The sequence below is a fragment of the Anguilla anguilla genome, chromosome 1 (genome assembly GCF_013347855.1).
Source record: "Anguilla anguilla isolate fAngAng1 chromosome 1, fAngAng1.pri, whole genome shotgun sequence".
Classification (NCBI taxonomy): Eukaryota; Metazoa; Chordata; class Actinopteri; order Anguilliformes; family Anguillidae; genus Anguilla; species Anguilla anguilla.
Genome location: NC_049201.1, coordinates 62,749,888 through 62,770,833, shown reverse-complemented (window position 1 = coordinate 62,770,833; position 20,946 = coordinate 62,749,888). Strand labels below are relative to the sequence as shown.

Genomic DNA, 20,946 nt, shown 5'->3' with positions numbered 1-20,946 from the left:
TAAATGAATATTAAAAGACAAGTATTGTTCCACTTATAAATTCACACTGAAAAAGTGTAAGTTAAGGTAGAATTTAATGCTTGAAATTTAAAGTTAATAATTGATATAAGCATGCATTCACAGGATAGACAGGATAGACATACCGACTACGTCTAGCCAAGCATTTTGACTTTATTCATAAACTTTTTAACATCTAAAATTTCTATGAAACATATGAAAAGTATTATGATATTTTATGAAACATATGCAATGTCCAAATAAACCCATCTCATTAATTGTTAATAGAAAATCTTTTTTTAAACTTACATGGATATACTAAGTTGCTCAAGACATTAAACAGTACAAAAATATAGTCTTTCCTCTTAATTCAAATCCAAAAATGGAAGTGGGCTTAGTAGGCACATGGGCTTAATAGGTACACCAACCCTTGCATCTCAGATCTCACCTGGAAGGAAAAGTTAAATTAACAGCTGCGACAAAGACAGAAGTGTTTCTGGTGATATTGCTTAGCAGCTTTAACTGTCTTCTGTCCAAAATTTCTCAATAAGGGTTTGGTAAGGTTAAAATCAAATTATTTGTGTCACTGTCGTTTTTGTTTTAATTATGTCATAATTTGATGCAAGAGAGGAATACAATAAAAAATTGTTTAGCATGCTCTTAGAACTGAACCTTGGCTGACCTAGAATGAACATTTGTTATGAAAATAGAAGTGGTTAAAACATGACAGGAACAGAAAGTAGAAACCAGTCATTTAGGTGTTTTCTTCTGAAGTACAAATAGAATCAGTGAAGTCACATGTTAACTATATTCATGTTCCTTGCCTGAAGTTTCATAATTATTATTCCAGAAATGAACAATTGTACAAGAAACTGAAGTATAATTGTTCTTTTCTGGAATAATAATTATGAAACTTCAGGCAAGGAACATGAATATAGTTAACATGTGACTTCACTGATTCTATTTGCCTGATGGGGCATTGGACTGAGAACCCTAATTAACACCCCGTGTTTTCTGTAGCATAGTCTTCTTAAAGAAATCCATCCAGGGCAATTTTATTTTTGTCATGCTAAAGACAAACAGATGGATGACAGACAGACGGATGGTGGGTGGGAGGATGGACGAATGGATGGACGGACAGACAAACAGACAGATAGAATGAAAGTGGAAGAATGTTAAAACCTTGTCATTGACAGCCAGATCAACGATGGTGGGATGACCCCAGGCAGAAAATAAGATAAATTACACAGAGAGATCCTACAGAGAGGTAGCACAAAAGGAGCCAGGTGACATGCCTTTGGGAGAAGACAGAGAGAGGACAGCTGTGTTTGCTGTGGTATTTTTAAACCCGTCAGTGCTGCTCCAATCCGTGCACCCCTGCCTGACCTATTTTTGGCTGGGGTTGGCCATTGTTCTATTTATGTCACCTGTGGGCCACGCTGTTGTTGATTCACATGCAAATGAGCTTGTACCCAGTGCTGGCCAACGACTGGCAGGAGGTTTGGCTGGAGACAGTGACTTTTCATAGGCGCTGAAAACAACGCTCAGTCTGGGAACACTCTTTCCAATTTCTCTGTTTCATTAGAGAAGGAGGAAGACAGAGAGAAAGAAAATGATAGAAAGGGAATGAAGGAGGGTGAAGGCGCAAAATAAAATACAGAGAGAGACTATTTCTCGCAGGCTACAGTTAAGAGGCAGAAGAGTTTTTTGGTCTTCTTGCCAGCTGCTATTCTGTGGGGATCCAGTGATCTAAAAATACCCTGGCAAAACACTCCTTTAACACGCTCGGCATTGTGATTTCCCTCTCTTGCCACTCAAAGACACAGACTTGGAGGAAAAGAGGAGGAAGAAGAAAAACGAGGAAAGTCGCCAAAATAGTTTGTTTTTAAAGAGGAGGTTGAAGAGTAGCTGGAGTGGCCCCCCACCCCCCACCTCGCTGCCCCCACTAAGGGCAGGGCTGGTTGTCGACTGTGACAGGAAGCGCAGGGCTGCCATGAGGCAGCCAGCTCGAGGAACCCAGCGCTGAGTGGAGTTTCGTTATGCTTCAGACTATTTACGAGGGCGAGTCCTGCTTCTCTTCAGACGGACTCCGTGGACACCGGCGGCTCTTGGATCGACAAAAAATGCACAGTGCTAATGGCTCAGGTGACCAGGCAGGCCCTCCTTTCAGCTCCCCCCTCCCTCCTCCTCTTTTTCTCTCTCTCTGTCCCTTGCTCTATATCTCTCTCAGTTGCTCTCTCTCTCTCTCTCTCGCTCTCTCTCTCGCTCGCTTGCTCTGTCTGTCTCAGGGAGGGGGAGCAGGGGGTGGGGGAGGCGGCTCAAAACTTCTCACAACACCAGGGCAGCATGATTATTCAGTGTTTACAGTTGGAAGGCAATCCCTTTGCTCGTACGCTGTGGCGGACAGGGCTGACGCCTGCTCGGCGTGTGCGTGTGCTAGTAGTTTGTGCTCTGGATTGCGACTTTCATTCGAGCTGCCTCCAGGGATCACTGTAGTGAGTATGAAACTGAGCCTGCGCTCATGTGGCTGTGCGCTTAGATAATGATCAGCGAGGACCACAACGCGCGGTGTGCCATGCAGTAGAATATCAGTGCCGGGCTTGTTTACCTTGTTCCCGAACCTCCAGCGAGCCTCAAGCGAGGTGCCATTGCACAAAGGATGCCGCGCCTAGTTTATTGTTGGTTTCCGCTTTGGACAGTGTGTTTAAATTGCTGGAAGTGTCATGCGCGTGTAGTAAGCAGAGAGGGGTCCATATTTGTGACATTTTCAACAGGTTTTCAATGTTCTATTTTTGGCGTGGAGTCTTCAGTTGATGTAGCCTTACCTCTGTGTACGTACACTGTTCTACAGACTCCGGTCACTGCGCAGCGTGATGTGAAGAGCATCAGAAATAGCGCAGTGAGAGATAATGTAAAAAGGAGGCCATTGTTATCTCCTCAATAAGGGAGACGTGGTCTCGACGGAATGTGTGCCTTTTCTCGATTCACAGTTTTGGGGGAGAGTTCGGTACATGAATGCGTGCCTTTCATGCAGAGCACAAAATTGACATCACCATGAGCAACACTTATTAGCTGTATTGTAAGAGCATGACTCACAGGGCTCTTTCTCTCTTGTCCAAGTTTACTGTTATTCATAAAAATAGAGATGACTTACATCCTCTCTGCAGTTTACCGAAATGTCATGAAACCAAGTGGGCTGTAGGTGTTGTTTCTGCGTAAAGTTTGAAACTGCTTCCTTTCGACGAGCAGAGGAAGCTCAGAGATGGTTCTCTTACTCACCGCCTCTATTTTTAACATTGTTTTATTGTCATGCTTAAGGCACAGTGAGCACAGCGGTGATTCGTTTAGATTATCTCCATGCCAAAGGGGAGACAGCCTGCCAGACTGCACGTTGGGTGAACCTATTTATCCGTCTCAGCACAAGCAAGCTTGGGGACACTGGGCTAAGGAGACACAGCCGTCCCCTCATTAAACAGCTTGAGTTAATGCGTACAAGCAATATTTTTTAAGAGTGTGCGCTAAAAGCAAGCTTTTCCTGTTTTTTTCTCCAGGCATTGAACGGACAATCTAGGCTTCTTGCGTATTCTGTGGGTCAGCTATTCTTAGGCATGTTATTTTCAGCTTATGGCATTAGGGCGCTAAGATTAGGCAGTTAGGCGTTATCATTCCATCTGAGCTAGATCCTAATATAACTGTACACCGGAACAGTTATATATAGAGCATTTTGTCATTTTCACTCTTATTTATGGCAGATTAAATGAAGATAGACGGCTTTCTTCTGAGACCAAAAGTTGTACCCACTTGCATGGGTGGTTTGATAGCTGAATACCAGAAAACAAGCTTCATGGTGGTGGGATTTAATTGTGGAGGCCTTATTTTCTCACCTCTCTTTTTAAACGTTGCCACCGAAGATTGCATGTCTAGGGTCTGCTTGGGCTACTGTTGTAGCCGTTTGCAAGATAATCTGCTGATCATTTTACTGTGCTTACAAAATTACCCAACTATTGAAATAGTAAATGGAAACCATAGGATCTAACTTATGCCTAGCCATTAAAGCGTACTATATTTTCAAAGTCATCCTTTTGGTGACAAAAAATATGTCAGTCAGTTTAGTTGTACTGTTGGGGGTAAGTGCACATGTTTCTATGTACAAATTGAAGTCTAGTTCTAGTGCTGTACCTCTGTTGCTGTTATTCAAGCATCAGTTTTCTTGGTCACAACTGAAAAAGGGAGAAAAGAGTGGAGAGGAGCCATAAACCGTGTATCATCCACTCTCTCCTCCCTGTAACAGTTGCATTACTGAGAGAAGCTTCATTTACTGACAGTCAACTGCTATCTCTCCTGATGAGCAAAATCCAATTGAAAACACGCAGGTATAAAGTATATAGATTCAAAATGGCGTATCTATATGCACTGTGGTGATCAGTGATGTTGAAACGTGGAAAAAGTTTAAAATAACAAATACTCTTTCCCCAAATTCACTTTATCCAGCAAATAAAATAATTAATGAAATTAGCTTTGTGCAGTGTATTTGGAGTGTTTTCCATCAAAATAACAATGCATCTCTTGATAAAGGATTAACAATAGAAAACTCATTATTTTCACCCTATCCTCCGTAGCCCTGGCAGATCCTCTTCTCACTCCGTTTTTGTAGTCATTGCATGCATTAATATGAATGGCCTCTTGTTCTATAAAGAACATAAAAACATGGCAATCGTACTTAATTAAGATGCATTTGTTGTAATTTTCTGTGACAATAAGGCTGTACAAAGTACTGTTGTGTTCTTTTGAAGTTTTAAAAGATATATAATAATAATTAGATGTACTGCTTCCAGAAAATTGCGGTTTTCATCTCCTCGTGTAAAATTGGAGAAGGTGACACTTTCACTTTCAGAGGCCCATATTTCATGCCCTGACTGCACAAACCATTTCTCTTTTCATATTCATAACTGTGCTCTCATAATACAGGAAGTAATATACATTGGTATTGATACAGTAGCAGACATTAGTACAGATCACTTGGGGAACACATTCAGACATTTGCAACAGGTGTGCTTTTTATCTCTTCTTTCTGTGCCTTTCTTGCAACCTATTAAGCAACCTCCCCCTTCCATTATTTTAGCTGAGCACTTTTCCATTTGAATGCAGTTAACTGGTTGCTGAACAAAATAATATATAATTATGAGAAATTTATGAGAAGGTCACAAACTTAAGTGCATTCTAAATTTAGACATGATTTACCCCTCTGAGTGTGCAAAGTGGCTACTGTGTTAGGCCCAATGTTACTAGTGCAGGGTCAAAGGTCATAAACTTCCATCATAGCCAGTCACTAAAAAAAAAACAGCATGGGAAGCCCATAATTCAGAGGCTTAGAGCATGGCACTGTAGTCCGCTCCAACAAAAACAAAAAAGAGCACTGCTGACACTGAAAAACCAATAGCCAAGATTAAAATAAACAATGGCTATACTGTTTTGCTATAAAGTAACATCTGAGTATGTGATATAGGTTTGCAACAAAAGTGCAGCTTGTATAGTGAACAGTAGGTAATAATGTTTTTGAATATTGCTTTTGTGCAAATGATTATTTGCAGATGGCCATGTGATGACAATAGCCTGAAGCCCAGGAGTATGACTGACTGTGGTCTGTGGCGTGGAGCTATTTGCAAACAGATAGCCTTCAAGCTGGGGGCCTAGTTCAGTGACAGTGGCGATCCTGGAACTTAAAAATAAAAGCCTGTTTCCTGCTTTAGACATGCCAGCTGCCCAGAATATCTCCACCCTTAATGAGAGAAGCAGCATATCGCAGGCAGGGGCATCCATCTACTTTTGCCATTATAAATAGTTCTCCGCACCCTCAGCTTCTATTAATACAGCTGAAGGGGAAGAAATGGCACATCTTAGTGGGCCTTGGGTTGTTTCTGGATGCAAAAGCAACTCTTTAATGTTGTTGTGACCTTTAAACAGATCCAATTGGAGCATGCAAAGTGATGAGGATTAGTCTGTTTGTCGGCAGGACCAAGAAAGCACCAGACTGCCTGCCTCCATGCTCTGTATACTCACATATCGCGTATATATATGCAGGGCATATTTCACGTGATTTTCTTTTTTAGTTTCCAGTAGTTCTTCGTTCAGCTTTGACTCGCAATTCATCGCAATGCGTTATAAATGAGTTTACCAAACTTTTTAATGGGAAAACATTTCTTGCATTTATTTGACACTCACATTTAGGGTCAAATGCTGATTGAATCCAAGCCAGGGTTAGTTTGTCTCAGTGTTTTGTACAGGAAATCTTATAAAAGTAGCACTTGCTCGGGAAGCCCCAATGCGAAATATTTTGTAACCAAGGCACTACACTGTTGCCCACAGGTAGTAGATGGAGTGACATTCATTTCTCCATGGAAGTTCATGAAGCAATTCCTCAAATTTCCTAAAGGCAAAAAAGAGGTGAATTACAAAATGAACATAACAAACAACAACTTTGAAAACTTTTCATGTAAGAGGTTGTGAGCGTCTGTCTTCAGTTGGATGGAACATCAGTTAGATGACCAATGTGGATGACAAGGCATTGGTGCTTTGTTATCCACCTTGAATGGCAAGTAAATAAATAACATTTCCTTGCTATTTTTTATTTATTATTCATTTACTTTATTTTTACTTTCAACAGCTGCCAAACTCATTTATTTTCAGGAAAAAATGTGAATTATATAATCCTGGCTTAAAACTCACATCCTTAAACGTAGGTAATACAAAGCTTTTTGAGAATGTCAAAGAACATTGCAGTGTGATGCCCATTTAATTGTGAGATTATTATAACTATAATGTCCCCAAAATAGTTTTAGAACATAATCATATGAGCTAATGGTCCTTATGATATCAAAATGTTGTTCAAAGGATAGCCAGGAAACCAGATAAATTTACATGTCGAGGACACTTGCCCTGACATTCCGGGAATGTTCCGGAAACCAAAAGTTGTTTGCTCGGATGTGTATCTTTGCAAAACTATCCAAAGGGAATCTTGTTAATGTGGCCAATGAAAGAACGTTAAGCATGATAAAGAAGGCTTAAATTTCCATCATGATGAATGGTATGATCAGGGCGGATAAACAGGCAGTAAGCTGGAAGTCTTGCGTGTGATTGGCCTTATCCCTCTTGGCAGACTGTAGGGGGAGTCATTTGGGCACGGTGCAGGGTTCTTGTCACTCCTGTGTGCTAAAAACAAACTTGGACCTGTCATTCATAAATCTCCGACTGGCCAGAATTCAGTGACACGTCCAGCTTCTCCCCACCAATCAGGAACTGAATATTTTTTACCCCTTGGGAAACTGCCCCAATAGTCCAATCAATATTCTGAGATATAATGGCCAGACAATAGCAGGTATATGATTTTCATATTTTTAGGTTATATTGTTTTTTTCTCATATTTGTTGGCTACTGAAAACACTGCCTGGAAGTGCAAAATGTAAATGCATGAATGTACGGTTTCTTGTTATTTCTTTTTTTTTTCTAAGTGTAAAAATAGCACAGTGGCTCCTCGAATGTGACACCCTTTCACACATTGTCTCTGTAAAAAAACATGGCTCAAAAAAGCTTTTATATTTAGATGTGGTTGATGGCAGTTCTGAATGTTCAGCTTCAAATGGCATCCTTGGTATATCAACACCAGATTTCAGTTTCACAATCATGTGATGGCTGAATTTCTGATCCTCTTAATGTAGACTTAGATGCCTAAACTCATACCATCCAGATGTATAATTAGAGTCCTTAAAATGTAAGGATTCAGGATGCACGTTAACAGAAGAATAAATACTGATAAATCAGCATGAATTTAAGAAGCGAAAATAGTTTTCATTTTCCATCTACCTCATTTTGAGTATGTAGGAAACAGCCAGGAGAATTTCAGGTGGGAAGTTTGCCTATGGAAATTAACTTCACCTTAATTACTTTAGTTGTAATGAAAGATCTTAACACCAGTGTACCTCTGTGCTTCACGTGAGTCACAGACTATGTGTGCACAGCAATTTTATTATCATTTCAACATGTTTAATGTGAGGTAAAATACACGTTTGAATATTTATTGAGAAATTCATATTTAAGTCCAACTGTATGACCTTTAATGTTTATTTTAATGTTTTTATTTTTTATTTTAACACGGTCATTAATATTACTATGAGGGAATGTTGACACATTCAGAATGTTCTCCTGATGGGCAGATCTTCAACACATTTCCTTTCATCATGTGCTATGGAGGATGAGTGTGTTTGGGAGGGTACGTGACCACATTTGTGAACAGGTGTGTTCTCAGGGAAGTTTGGCCATGGAACCTGAAGTCCTGATATACTGATTCCCTGTAGAATGAATAGAAGTAATGACCATTTTTGGTCTGTCTGCTCATGAGAAAGACAACAAAATATAATCACACACCCTTTGCACACATTCAGCCTTACTCTGAAGTGTTACAGCACTAATGCTAAAAGTTAGGAAATATGTGGAGTACATACACCAGATATATAATAGCTAACTTACTAACTAGCTACAGTACCTGTTTTTACAGTTCACATAGATGTATGTGCGCATTAACTGTAACAGGATATTAGCTATTATGATTCACTTTTCTTTCTTTATTTTCATTATTTCTGTATCATGATTCACTGTTCTTTCTTTTCTAAGCCAAAGTTAACTGAATATTGCCTTGTTGGCACTGTATATCTTGATTATGTATACATTTTTCATTCCTTCACAGTTCTTATTTAGTTTTTACCAGCCTTTTGTCCAGATAAGAATTATTTTTACTGTAAATTGTTTATGCTACTAACCTGTTAAAATAATATATGGTAGTTGGTTGTAAACACAAGTAGCTACTAGCATTATTGGACAAGTTAATATGCCAGTTTGTTGTGCTCCCTGTGTTAAAGCAGCTACAGCAGTGGTAACCAACCGTGTGCCACCCCAAAGCACACCTCATTCAACAGCTAGAGATCTTGTTGAGCTGCTAATTAGCAGAGTCAGGTGTGCCAAATCTGGGTTGAAATAAAACCTGCAGGATGGCAGATATCCAGGAACAGGGCTGGTTACTGCTGAGCTACAGTAATTGCTGAAAAACAGGTGATTTAAAGGCTATTCGTTGTTGAAGGTATAGAGTAACTCCATTTTTTTATGACCGCTTCCAATAATAACCTTCAGAGGGTACAATGACTGGAAGGACCTCAGACCAGGCTCAGGAGTTTTACTACATTGACCTGGGTTTTTGAAGTCGTTATTGGATCTTGGTCTGGGTGTGGCTGGATGGATAGCTCTTGATAGGAAAGGAATAGGAAAGAGGTTTCTGTGTTTTTGGCTGTTTCATTGGGATGGTCACAATCTGGAGGAATATCAAGAGATTCAATCAGACACCGTTAAACATTCCCAGATGCAACACAATCCTATTTTCATTTTCATGTTCAACAACAACAACCACAATGTAGCTTCAAGCTCACACCTCAAAGTACAGCCTCTTCTGTATTTGTTAGAGCTTTCATTTCAATCAGTTTTACTGATGAAAGTCTTCCCCTTTGATGACAGTTGCAAGAGTACATGAAACATGGAATAAATGAGAGATCACAGCAACAAATTCTCTGAACCGGTAGGTGTTTTTGAGGCTATATTTAGCTTCATTAGAGCGGTGGCGGCAGCGCTGTCTGACTCCGCATGAGCCTTTCATTGGCCAGGTCTGCGGGTGCTCCTGGAACACAGCCTGTCTGCTGTTAAAGAGCCCTTTGTCAGGTCCTCAGCAATTAAGATTAATATTCATACTTATTTGAATAAGGTCTCGACTACAGGTTGCCCTCTCGCTGTGAAGCGCACCTCTCTATTTAATTGTTGCTATTTTTGCTCAGGCTGAAAGCAGTAATGCAGTCCTTGGTCTGTTAGGGAAAAAAAGCCTGTTTATCTTACCTGCAGTTTGACTAAACAGACATTCATGAGCCTTATTTATGGCTAATGCTATTTGTGTACTGTTTATGCCAATATGCCAACATTCTATTTTAACTGCGTCAGTCTTACATGGAGGGTATCATATCCCTGGTCTCAGAGAGATGACAGAATGTTGTGAGGCTCCATGAAGGCAGGAAGAGGAGACATAATTATGTCGAATGGTTGCCATGACAGTGTACTGGTGGTGGTGAGGGGTGGGGGGGTGGTGGTTGTCACAGCCTGAGAGTTGCATTTTAGCTCAGAATTGTCACGGGTACAGAGGTGCAAAAATTCTCAGAGGCAAAGTCTGCACCCTCTTCCTCCAGTGTGCACATAGAACTTGTTGATGCTTTTCAGGACGATGTCCTAGCCCTACCATGTTTTACTCCTTGGGGGATAATATGTTCTCATTTGTGAATAGCATCGGCTTATCAGACCTCTATATAAGGACCATTGTGTTAAGACCTTAGCTGACATTTCTGAGTGGTTTGCCGGCTTATATTTATGTTACTTCCCATCTACCAGTAGCTTGCGGCATTTATATTGGATTAGATGTTCTTTTGGTCTGGCAGTGATAAACTGAGTAATAACAGTCAGGACAGGATGGCATACTCAGATGTGTACATTTAATTTTCTGTGAAATATTTACAGTTTTGGAACTGGTGGGCAGAGAAAATAAGGCAGATTTGACATTCCAGTGCCACTCAATAACTACAGAAAATAAATGCTATTACTGCATGCAAGTAGAAAGAATTGAATCTCTATTGTCTGTGTGCTTTTTGTCAAACAATTTGAATGCCAAGAGAGTACTGTACAATTATATCAACCATCCCGCGCCATTTGTAAAAGGGTGTGATTTTTCATGCTTCTTCATGCCTGAATATATTACGTGTGGAACACACATACAGTGTGTTTGCTTTTATTTTATGACCTTCCAAAGGGTGATGTGTATATTACCTGTTTATACACCTTGGTATTTAAACTGAAAAAATCCGTTTTGTAACATTGTTCAGGGATACACTGTAATAGCAGTGCTCTACCTGGGATGTGTACCAACAATGCCCTGAACCTGATGGAGTCCAGTCCAGTTCCTTAACCTATCCACACCAATTACTCTCAAAAAGGCTACCTCAAACAGATGTTGCTGAATTATGTACATAGGCTATTTGCTAGCCATGCTTAGATGTTTCCCAGTAATGTGGGTTTATGGCATAAATAGTGAGGGGGTACCATGGAAGAAGTGGGCATATGCAACTCCTTAATGGTGGTAGATTGGTGGCACTCAGCAACCCTGTTCCCCACGAGGAAGGAAGCCTCATCCACACCAGAGTGTGCTGCTAATTTGTTGTGAAAATTGGTCTATATTTAGACTGGACGATTTGATTTTGGAGCGTGGTTGGGACACATTTCGCAGAAGGTCATGAACGCCCACCTCCTGCCATTTTACTTGTTCCCCCTGTTCCTACACTGTTCCCCCACAGCGGTCAGTCATGGCCCAGAGCACTTTGAGAAAGACAAAGGCCATGTCCAGTCATACAGTACCAAGGACATTAGGACATTGTAGATTCTTTGAAGGAGTGAGACCACAGATAAATTTAAACAAGAGCAAAAACCACGGGATCCACAAACAGATGGAGCAGGTCATTTTGTGACCTGACCATTTATGTTTATTTTTTCTTCATTTCTGAGGGGAATTAGGAAGGTTGTGGTATGCGTGCCAGTCCCAGGGAGGGAAAAAGGGCCTTTAATTGCTGTGGGTTATTTATGTGATTAGGAATGGTTATGATTTTTCAGTAAATAGTGCAGTGCCCCACCATGCTTCAAATGAACATTTCAAGCATTCGTGTTTGGCTGCCATCAAATCTCAGCCCTGTTTGTTTTGGTTTGATTCCGGACTTCTCTGACTAAGAACGGATATGAGCATGTGTTTGTTTATAGCAATTATATTATAATTGACTGTTTCCTAGGATCATATAAGCAACCCGAGGAGAGAGACTTGTGTTTTGTATTCCCATCAGTTTTTTCTCAGTCTTCTCTTCTTTCTTCGTCTCTCCCTCTCTGTAAAGTTGATTGGTTGTCAAATCGATGCTAAACTCAAATGCAGTGCCTGTTGAATGTGGTCTCTTGTCCAGCTTTTCCCACATCACCTGTAGGTCACTACTTAATGAAGACTGAAACTGTGAGATGAGATGACTTCTATTTAATGCATTTCAAAGAAGCAACCATTCAAGTTCATGTAGTCAAGTACTGGAGTTGTTTTTCTAATCTCCCTCCCTCTCTTTCTCCCTCTCTGTCTCCCTCTCCCTCTCTCACAGTGGAAATTAAGCCAGAGGTTCAGACGGTTCTGGAGCCTGTTTCACCCTTGGATCTTCGTACGGATGTGAGGATGCTGGGCCCGGGGACAGACCCGAGCGTGTGGGAGAAGCAGCTACAGCAGGAGCTGCTCCTGATCCAGAAGCAGCAGCAGATCCAGAAACAGCTGCTCATCACAGAGTTCCAGAAGCAGCATGAGAACCTGACCCGACAACACCAGGCCCAGCTGCAGGAGCATCTCAAGGTGAGAGTGCACTCATATCCCTAATGTACCAAAATTCAGTCTGAACCTGAACTGCCCATTTCTGGATGGTCCAAGTCTGTGTTTGAAGTAGAAAAAAACATTCATAGTTCATAATACTTTATATCTTTTAAATGCAATTTTAATTGTATTATGCAGTTTTACATCCATTTTATATGCTGGGACAGGATTAGAGGTTCAGAGCCCATTGTCTAGGCCTTGCTGTGTCTCAGAGTAAGGCTGATGGTCATGGCTGTAGCTGATAAAGAGAAAAATGTAATTCTGCAGCAGTGAGGGTCAAGGCCGTCTCAGATGACATCACCTTCCCGACACCCCCCTCAACAGCTTCCACACCCCAACCCCCCCCCCCACCCACACACACACAGACACACACACACGTGTGCAGTCACACACACACAGACACACACAAATGTGTGCACACTCACATGTGCATTTACACACACGCGCACACACACTCCCACACACACACGCACGCCCCCCAGCACAGGCTGGCCTGCTCTGTAAGACACTGCTCCATGCCCTAAAGCTACGCTGCTGTCTCTTGTGCCTCAGCTTCAGCAGGAGCTCCTGGTCATGAAGCAGAAGCAGGAGCTGCTGGAGAAGGAGAGGAAGCTGGAGCAGCAGAGCCAGGAGCAGGAGCTGGAGAGACACCGCAGGGAGCAGCACATCCTCATCCTGAGGAGCAAGGAGCGTGCCCGAGAAAGTAGGAGCTTTGAGTTTTACTAGCTGCGCGCAATGCACAGGACATCCTCCACACAGCTTATGCCCTCAGCACTTCACACAGCTTCAACACAGAGTGTGCTTTTTATGTGAATTAGCAATCCTGGAAAGTATAGCCAACAGCCTTTACATATTACTAACTCACTGCATACTCTGCACTCTCTGAGTATTAAACACCATATCCACCATAAATACCGCACTAAACATGTACCCACAATCTGCACACAAAACAGCTGAAGTCCCAAAAAAAGGGTCCAGTTTTTACAGTTTTTACAGTTTTTACAGTGAATGCACATCTCCAACCTAATATGCGCAGTCCTTATGCATGTGGTCATCTGCAATAATTGATAGGTAAAAATTATTTTGCTAATGTATGCCTTTAAAAAAAGAAACAGAGCTGTAGTTGCCTACCATGTTTGTGCGTCACATTGAATGATAATTATACATCACTTTGTGCATGTAGCAAGGCAAATACAATTCAGTAAATGAAACATAATGCCAGTGTATACATCAACCTGTCAATTTAAACTCAATGCACCAGAATTATACATAGCAAGTGTTGGTTTGGCACTCACACTTGCTGTGGGCGCAAACCTCACCCTTATCCTGCTCCGAAATAGATCATCCACAAGGGGGAGATATTCCTTCATAAGTTACTGAGTCCACTGATGGGTTAAAAGATCTGCAGTACTTGCAGCTATGTGTTGTACTGAAGCATTTGGTGATATAATTTCACATTCTCTTTATTGGTGCCCCTGGGAATTGCTACAGGATCTAACGGTGGTGACTCTGAGCGTCACGCAGCTTGGAGCTTCAGGATAATCCCAAGCCCTCTGCATGTGAACCCTGCTTTCACAGGTGCAGTGGCCAGCACAGAGGTCAAGCAGAAACTCCAGGAGTTTCTCTTGAGTAAATCTACCAAGGACCCGGGCGCCAACGGTGTCAGTCACCCCCTGGGCCACCACCCCAAACTCTGGTACACGTAAGTAACATTCCAAGAACATTCCTGAAATGTTTCATAACTTTAGTTATTTCCTTGCCTCGGTTTGCTGAGAGAGTATAATATACACAGTTTAGTCCTGTTTTAATAAAAAAAATTTATTTGAAAATTTGAACACTATGAGAGAGCTGTTTTCTGACAGTATTGCATGAGTGTGAATTCGACAGTGTGATACAGCACTGTGAAAGTAACACAGAATATAATGCAGTACTGAACATAATTTAATTGCCACATGGATATCTATGTAGATTTGGACAAAACTTGCATGCCCCCTGTCTTAACTAGGGTAAAAATGTGTCTCGTAACATCACACTTTCTGTTTCACCAGAGCTGCCCATCACACCTCCCTTGATCAGAGTTCACCCCCCCTGGGCGGGACATCCCCCACCTACAAGTACACCCTCCCCTCATCTCTGGACAACAGGAATGACTTTCCTCTGAGAAAGACAGGTACGTTAAATCCAAACATCCTCCCGGATGCAAATTCCCCCCTTATACCCCTGGTGACACTGAAGGCAGCTCATGTACAGTGTGAGAAGAAAAGCATAGTGGTGGACCTTGTGGTCAGTATCCCCTCCCCCAAAATATTAGGTTTCTGAAAGAGGGACAAAAGGCATTATTGAAATCCATATCATTAGATTATTATCACTGTTAAATGATAAATCTGACGCTTTCAATTTGCTACAATGGTGGTCTGCGCATCTCTTCAGTGTTTCCACAGTCATCGCAGTCATCTTGACAAACCTCTGCTATGGTGGAGATGGATGTCCACCCAGTAGCACTGACTGCCTAAATGTTTGCAGATGGGTCCGGGTGATATTAATCACTGTGGTATGAGGTCAATGGTGCATGTCACATAACTGACATCCTCAAGTGGTGGATAATATGGCCTGTGAGTGTTCCTGTTTACATTTCGGGTCACCCCTTTTCAAAAGAGCGCTTGCCCGTGGCTGCTAATCCAGGGGTTAATGCAAGCTCTTGCAAATTATCTTGAAGGGGGCCAATAAGCGAGGCGGGGGGGGGGGTATAGGTTTGAGATAGGTTAATGTTTTGTACGCCTCTATCAGTTTGGAGGTGACTATATTGTCACTTACTAGGGTCACCATTGGGCCTGTGGCCATGGGGCACTCCCTGAGGATAGTCACCTTTGGTCACATGACCTCTGACACAAGCCAAATGGTCTTCCTTGCCCAAGGGGGCACTCTGACTCTGACAGGACTTCTACTCGTTCAAGCGGTTTTTCAGCTAATAGAGGCAATAACTCAAAGCATTTTTCACATAAAAATGCTATTTTTGTTTGTGCCACTTGCACATAGAACGAAGTGTACAAGTCAGGAGGGAAAATAACAGAGGAAATCATATAATTTCAGCTTTCTATTCATAGATATTTTTTCATGCGCAGTATTTTAGATCGTATTTGAAAATGAGCTAAAGGGAAAGGCAGGGTGAATGTATCTTATTTCCCACTGGAAGGCGCACAGTGTGTGCAGACATGAAAGAACAGTGCAAGCTCCATATTTTGTGGGTTGAGTAAACCCCAAGACAATATCCTCTGAAGAACCTGTGGGGTCCAAAGCATGCTATGGCTTCATGGTTTCACAGCACTCAAATTAAGTGAAGCCCAGCTGCATCATTAAGTCTGAATAATGGAACAAGTGTTAGCAATTTATTTTCCATACTTTCATATCACAATTTCAGTGGTTTAATGAATGTGTATTTATAGATTTAAGATAAATATAATGTGCAATGAAAAACAGATAACTAATATAGCTGCAATATTCCCAATTCCCAACTCGAAGTGTGAAGTGTCTTAGTGGTCAGACTGAACCTGAATATGAAATTAAATGAAAAGAGACAGAGCACAGGAAGAACAAATTACCTTGCAGTGAAGTACAATCACCACAAGCAGCAAGTTTTATAGCACCAAGCATCTCAGATGTCACAGCTGTGATGAGAACATACCACTGATCTGAACAGCCTACCAGACACACAGTGTTTTCAGTCATATGCTTGTGCAGAAGACATTTAGTTAGTGAAGATGGATGAGTCAAGATGGATGTTGAGATGCATGTGTAAAACAACATTGCTTCATTAAAATTATAAAGCCATGCCTTCCAGAGGTGTGCAGGGTTCATGTGAGCTGAGCAAAAAGATGGAAAGGTGTTTAATTTCTGCTGAGTTATGAGGCCCACTAATTGTTTTGAAAATAATACAGGACTTTTCATAGGAAAGCGCTTACGTCTTGGGTTTAAGTTCAGGGGAAATCCCACGAGAGCTCTATATAAATAAGAATTATACCTCCCTCTTGGTCTCAGTGGTCGCAAATGCCTGACAAGCCAAAACTGTTCATAATTTTGCTGTGAAGTCAAGGAAATTACATTACATTCCTTTCCCCCTTTGTGTCCCATTGAATTATGGCTGTAAACAATTATACCTGTTCAAATGACTTTACCATCTGGACTAGCACATTGTATATCTATGCAATTAAGCCTTAAAGTTGTGGGAATTTCAGAGCATGTTGTGTAGTTTTTATGCAAAATGCAAACTTGTTTTAGTCAATTATGTTGCTTTGTTTAAACACACACTTCAAAAGAACATAAAAGTCATTGGTGTTTATTGTGTCACTTTAGACTCCTTGGAGTAATTACCTCTGTATGGGTACCATACCTCTATCATTTTCTCCCTCTCTTGCAGTCACTCTGTGAATATGTAAATGAAGACTAGACTGAGTCAGGGGATGGTCTTCTAATATGCAGTTTCTGAAATAATAGTATTTTTGTATGAATGTCCAAGCTGCCAATTTCTGATTTAATGTATTCTTTCTCTCACAAATACAGAATGTATTATTTGCATTTTAACTTACTTAATGTTCCATTCTGTAAAACATTTCTGCAAACATATGTATTTACAGCCTCATGTTATTCAGTCAGCGTTATTTTTATATTTAGTCATTTTTAAACATTGAGACAAATTTTATTTTCCTATCCAGAATTGAATTCAAATAACTTCATAGGTTTCATCCTAATGAACTCTTATTTCTGCTTAAGAGTAATAGCCCCACATATGACAAGAACATCCCACAGACCACTTCCTGTTGCTTGGATTTGCTTGGATTTCAGCCTTTAGATGTGGTCATTTCCTCCTCTACTTCCTGTCTGTCCTTATTAAATCCCACTCATAAATTGGCAAGCAAGATGAAGAAACAAAGGTGCTATTTGTTCTTCTGCCCAGCACCGGTAACAGTTAGTTGATTGGCACCTGTCACCGGTATGTAAGACAGAGGAGTGCATAATGAAGTGCGACAGGACTGTTTACTTAAGCAACGATAGGGGTTTCAAAACAAAACAGGGACAATTTGTGGGGATGATAGCTCAGGTTTCATCATAATGGATTGAGTTTAGGGAAAGGGCGGCACACTCTATTGTATCAGGGTATTAAAGAGTGAATATGTTTGACAACAGAGCTTTAATAAAGATCTACTCTAGAAAACGCAATGAGAAAGTAAGTTCAGGAAAAAAAGGATCCTTGTTAAACAATATAAAATGTCTTTATATTTTTCTGAGATGACCATTACCGTTTCCCCTAGTCTGGTTTGAACAATAGTGGTTTTTGAAGGGGATGGAGACCACCTTTTTTAAAACCAGACTAAGGAAATTGATAATGGACATCTCAAAAATATATGAATCACCTTCATAGTTCATCGCTGTTAGTTTGACTTAAGATTATCTGTGTCCTGACATGGTAGATCTAACCCATGATATGATCTGAAGATAATTAAGAAATCACACCAAATTGCAAATAAATATTTATAAATCATGTGAGCTCCATAGGACCAACTTCCCACTTTTCCTGCCCCTGTAAAAGGGATGCTTATGTCCTGGTTTGACAGAACTTCCCACTGAAGTAGAATTAGTCAAGACCAACAAAGAAGAGAGGCTGCAGGTCCACTGCAGCTGAGAGCATGTCAGGTCCATATGGTTTGGCTTGCTGAAATCGCAGGTTGTGTTTGCTTAAGTGGTATGGAGGCTGGGCACACTGAACCACAATGTGTGCGACTGCACAGTTCAAACGTTTTCCATGGTGGTGCTTTACGCAAACAAGAGAGGTTACCCCTGTGTTTTCCTTTTGAATTAAATACGCTAAAACCTTCCAGCTAATTGTTGAGCAAATATTTTTACGGTATTTTTCTAATGGCTTATATTCATCATGTGTCAGAAAGACGAAATAACAATATTTGGTCAAGACAAAATTAGCATCACAAATTTTTGCTGAAACTGAAAGCATCCTTTTTCATTGTTTTTTAGTACAATTTTTTGTTTTAGTGCTTAAATTAACAATAATTGTTGAGTTTCTTTTGAAACAGAACTTTTTGTTGTCCTGCATTCTGCCTAGCTGCGATTCTGTGTTCTGAGATTTCAGTGATAAATCTGAGGAAGCTGTGCAGGTTTTTAGGTTCTTACACATCACATGGCATGCATTGTAGATGCCACTGAACTCACAGAATTGTGTACAATATTGAAAAGTGTAATACATTTAACTTTAAACATGCTTTAAACAAATGTTTGGGTTTAAGGGTAAAATACAAGAGGGAAGTATTAGTTGCCAATGATGGAATTTCACCAAAAAAAGTAACATTTCCTAGTTTCTTATTTTTCTGCCTTACAACCTCTAGGATATTTTTTACTTTTAATGTGTTGCAAAGTAAATGTTATAGAAGCTTCAGGTGGCATTTTTCATTTAAAAATGATGCTTAGGTCATCCATTCTGCCTCTGAAGGCCTGATAGAACACTAATACAGATGGGTTGTTAGGTGAGAGGCACTTGTTGTGGCTTTTACCTTTTGTAGCTGTTGAGATAGCTTGCTAGCAACCTTTGAGAAAATATAGTTTGCCCCGGTGAATGATACACTTGGCCTGGGTGTGGCCACTGAGGTCCGTCATATTGTTCTAAAGGCCTCTGTTGTAGAAAATGGTGCACAAGTCAGACTGAATAGATGCTTCTAGCTCCTCCAGCTGTAATTTAAAATGCATCTTTTTATTATTATTCCAGTTTGTATATCACTCAGCTTTGAGCTGGGTACTGGATCTCAATTTTATCAAGCATTGCCTCGTAGAAGGCCACTGTAGAAATGGGCAAAAAGTATACTTATATTAATCTTCGAGGTTGCGAGTGACTACTTTTGACCATTTTGGATGAAAACAATGATAAATCCCAGACTCTTATCTAAAATTTGGATTAGCTTCTGGCTGTGTTTATATGTAATCCTCTTCTTTGCTGGACATTTATTCTCTAAATCCCTGGGATGGGACTAAAATAGACTCAGCGAAGGGCACGTGACACATTGGGGAGCAAGAATAGCCCAGCTTACTGGCAACGAAGAGAAACAGCTCATTCTGGTCCTGACCCAGTTTAGTGCCCCAAATGAGTGGATCAGGCACAGACAGGGTGAGGGGAAAGGCATGGAGACATTTCATTTTCAGGGTTGTTGATGGCTTGTGTGAGATTTATATTATACTTTGTCTCTTGCAATCATGCCACTCATATTTCTGACTATTGGTGCCCACAGAGGCACACGATAGTTCTGAAACTCTTTGATCAATGATGTTGCTGTATCTTTGAAATTTCCATTGAATATTATGGAGCAGTTTTATTTGAGGGAAACCCCTCTCTTCTGAATAAAAAACAGCGAGGCAGGGCCAAGCAGGAAGGGAAAGAAAGGAGGTGGGTGGAAGACTGGGTGTAGGACTGGAGAGTGTCCTCCCTGAGAGTTGTGTTTCTGTGGCTTGGAAATCGTGCCAGATCAAGAGCACAGCTGTGAGCAGAGCAGGTTTGTTTATACTGTGCAAAGTTGGAAAGGCCCCATTTCAGCCAAGTCTGTCCTCATGTAGCACACCAGAGCACTATTATATTACCCATTTGCTCAGCAGATACCCTTCTCCCCTCCCACTTGCAAAATGCACGCTTAAATAAAGCAGCCTTCATTTACACAGCTTGATTTTCTCTGATCCCCAATGCTCCGACATAGCCTGCAAAAGGGAGCTGCTCGCTGAACTCATAATGTTGTTGTCTTTAACACTGCACCGCACTGCCACACCCCAGATCAAAATGGAAGTTGACAGAAACTAAATAGCAATTTAGTGTATATCTGATCAAGTGCAGATATCATCGTGCAATAAATACAATAACCATGAAGACTAACCTTGTGTATCTCCACAGCCGTTTTTCTTTATTATAGCCTGTGATTTATAGGCATATTGCACCTTGGGCTTGGAATCAGTTATGTTTCAGTCAGATAGAAATCTCTTGGCAGTGAGCTGATGGGGATAATGAATTCAGTTTTGTTGCATTGGTCTCATCTGCACGGACAGTGTGACCTGCCAGCACAGACTTAAGGTTCTGGTGCAAATTCTCGAGCCAGAGAGAGAGGAGGGGTTTTGAAGACCTCGCTCTCTCTCTCTCTCTCCTTTTGAAAGAGGCTTGAGGCTCCCCGTTGTGCCGCTCGCCTGGTGCGGAGACCGCGGAATGAAACGGCCACCTCCCGGGCCTCTCCATCTGCGTTACCGTGGTGACCAATTCTGATGCGGAGCGTGGTGGCGGTGCGGTAAAAATAGAAAGCAATCAGGGCGGCAGGGCGTGAAGCGGATTGGAGCGAGGAGCTCTCCTTCCTGCACCCTCGGGGTCTGCATCCTGCTACCGCTCGCCTGGA

The 20,946-nt window shown here is 41.2% G+C and overlaps 1 protein-coding gene across 7 annotated transcripts in view; it reads left to right on the top strand.

Annotated features, from left to right (window-relative positions):
* Positions 1-20,946, top strand: part of LOC118223946 (histone deacetylase 9-like) — a 123,991-nt gene that overhangs the window by 32,336 nt on the left and 70,709 nt on the right. For 3 of the 7 annotated variants that reach the window (XM_035411080.1, XM_035411089.1, XM_035411056.1), the window contains 4 exons: positions 12,261-12,502; positions 13,073-13,223; positions 14,012-14,222; positions 14,569-14,690. In XM_035411080.1, coding sequence (XP_035266971.1) covers positions 12,261-12,502; positions 13,073-13,223; positions 14,012-14,222; positions 14,569-14,690 — 726 coding nt within the window. Of the gene's footprint in view, positions 1-1,784; positions 2,143-2,280; positions 2,493-10,184; positions 12,125-12,260; positions 12,503-13,072; positions 13,224-14,011; positions 14,223-14,568; positions 14,691-20,946 lie in introns of those variants that run through there. The other 4 variants (XM_035411065.1, XM_035411095.1, XM_035411101.1 and 1 more) reach the window with 4 other exon arrangements.